Below are 1,287 nucleotides of genomic sequence, written 5' to 3' on the forward strand. Positions count from 1 at the left end.
TTAAAAGATACTTTATTTGTATGACTTATATTTAAAATTGTTCTTTGATAACTAGCAGTTCTGAACTATATGTATCGTGTTATAACATCTGTCTCCTCCCCATTTCTTCTGCCACTTCCTGTCTTATCAAAGCAACTCCCTGACCTTCCTGTTAATTCTCCTCTATTCTCGATTCAATGTAGTTTGTTGTCATAAAAGCTAGAACAACACCGTCCCAGGCTGTGAATAATCCCCACGTTTCTCCTGTTTGTGTGTTCAGACGTTCACGGCATGGTGCAACTCCCACCTGAGGAAGTCCGGCACGCAGATTGAAAGCATAGAGGAGGACTTCAGGGATGGGCTCAAACTGATGCTGCTGCTGGAGACCATTTCAGGTAACCCTCTGCCCCCCCCCGCAGCTCCACAAAACTCACTCGGAAAGTTTTTAATTAAACTGTGATAGCTGTAATAATGTTCCACACAGAAACCACAGGGGAAAGCTGTCCAGCCCACCACACACACACACACACACACACACACACACACACACACACACACACACACACACACACACACACACACACACACATACTTCACAGAGCATTTATAAGCAGCCTCTCTTTGAGCTGTCGATCACAGTGAAAAATGTTTTCAGATGTTTTAGATCCACAAGATCTCTATCCAAACCAGAGCGGGGTCACTCACAGTTTCCCGCCTCAGTATGGATCACACATCTCACCATCAGGAGAAGCACTGGGAACCCTGTCACTTTGTACGACAGTCTTCCTCCTGCATAGAACATACTAATTTGAGCTGCTTTGGTCTCATAATGAAATGTGGCTTCCTTTCACATTGAGCTGAGTCACACCATGGTGCCTGCTGTAGCTTTAACTGTCTGACAGTGTTGTGGTGCTGAGCCTGTGGAAACATGCTGCCTCCGTCACTACAGGAGCTACGTCGCTCACCTTCTGTGTGTGTGTGTGTGTGTGTGTGTGTGTGTGTGTGTGTGTGTGTGTGTGTGTGTGTGTCCACAGGTGAACGGTTAGCCAAGCCTGAGCGAGGCAAGATGAGGGTCCACAAGATCAATAACGTGAACAAAGCCTTGGACTTCATCGCCGGAAAAGGAGTGAAACTGGTCTCCATTGGAGCAGAGGGTAAGCATGTGTTCATGCACGCATATACAAACATGAAAAGAAGCCCCTTAAAAATGCCCATTGTTGATGTGCTGAGACACAATGAATGTAGTTATGAGTCCTGAAACTCATTCATCCACCTCACTCCTTTTAAACCTGATCTCAAGTCAAGATG

At 45.8% G+C, this 1,287-nt stretch overlaps 1 protein-coding gene across 1 annotated transcript in view; it reads left to right on the plus strand.

The window, feature by feature from the left end:
• Window positions 1–244: 244 nt before the first annotated feature.
• LOC104948803 (alpha-actinin-4-like) overlaps window positions 245–1,287 on the plus strand; it is a gene marked incomplete at both ends in the record, with an annotated part of 12,626 nt that continues 11,583 nt past the window's right edge. Inside the window, 2 exons of the mRNA XM_010775027.1 lie at window positions 245–374; window positions 1,014–1,133. Coding sequence (XP_010773329.1) covers window positions 245–374; window positions 1,014–1,133 — 250 coding nt within the window. The remainder of the gene's footprint in view (window positions 375–1,013; window positions 1,134–1,287) is intronic.

Source organism: Notothenia coriiceps, unplaced genomic scaffold (assembly GCF_000735185.1).
Source record: "Notothenia coriiceps isolate Sejong01 unplaced genomic scaffold, NC01 NC01_scaffold00015155, whole genome shotgun sequence".
Classification (NCBI taxonomy): domain Eukaryota; kingdom Metazoa; phylum Chordata; class Actinopteri; order Perciformes; family Nototheniidae; genus Notothenia; species Notothenia coriiceps.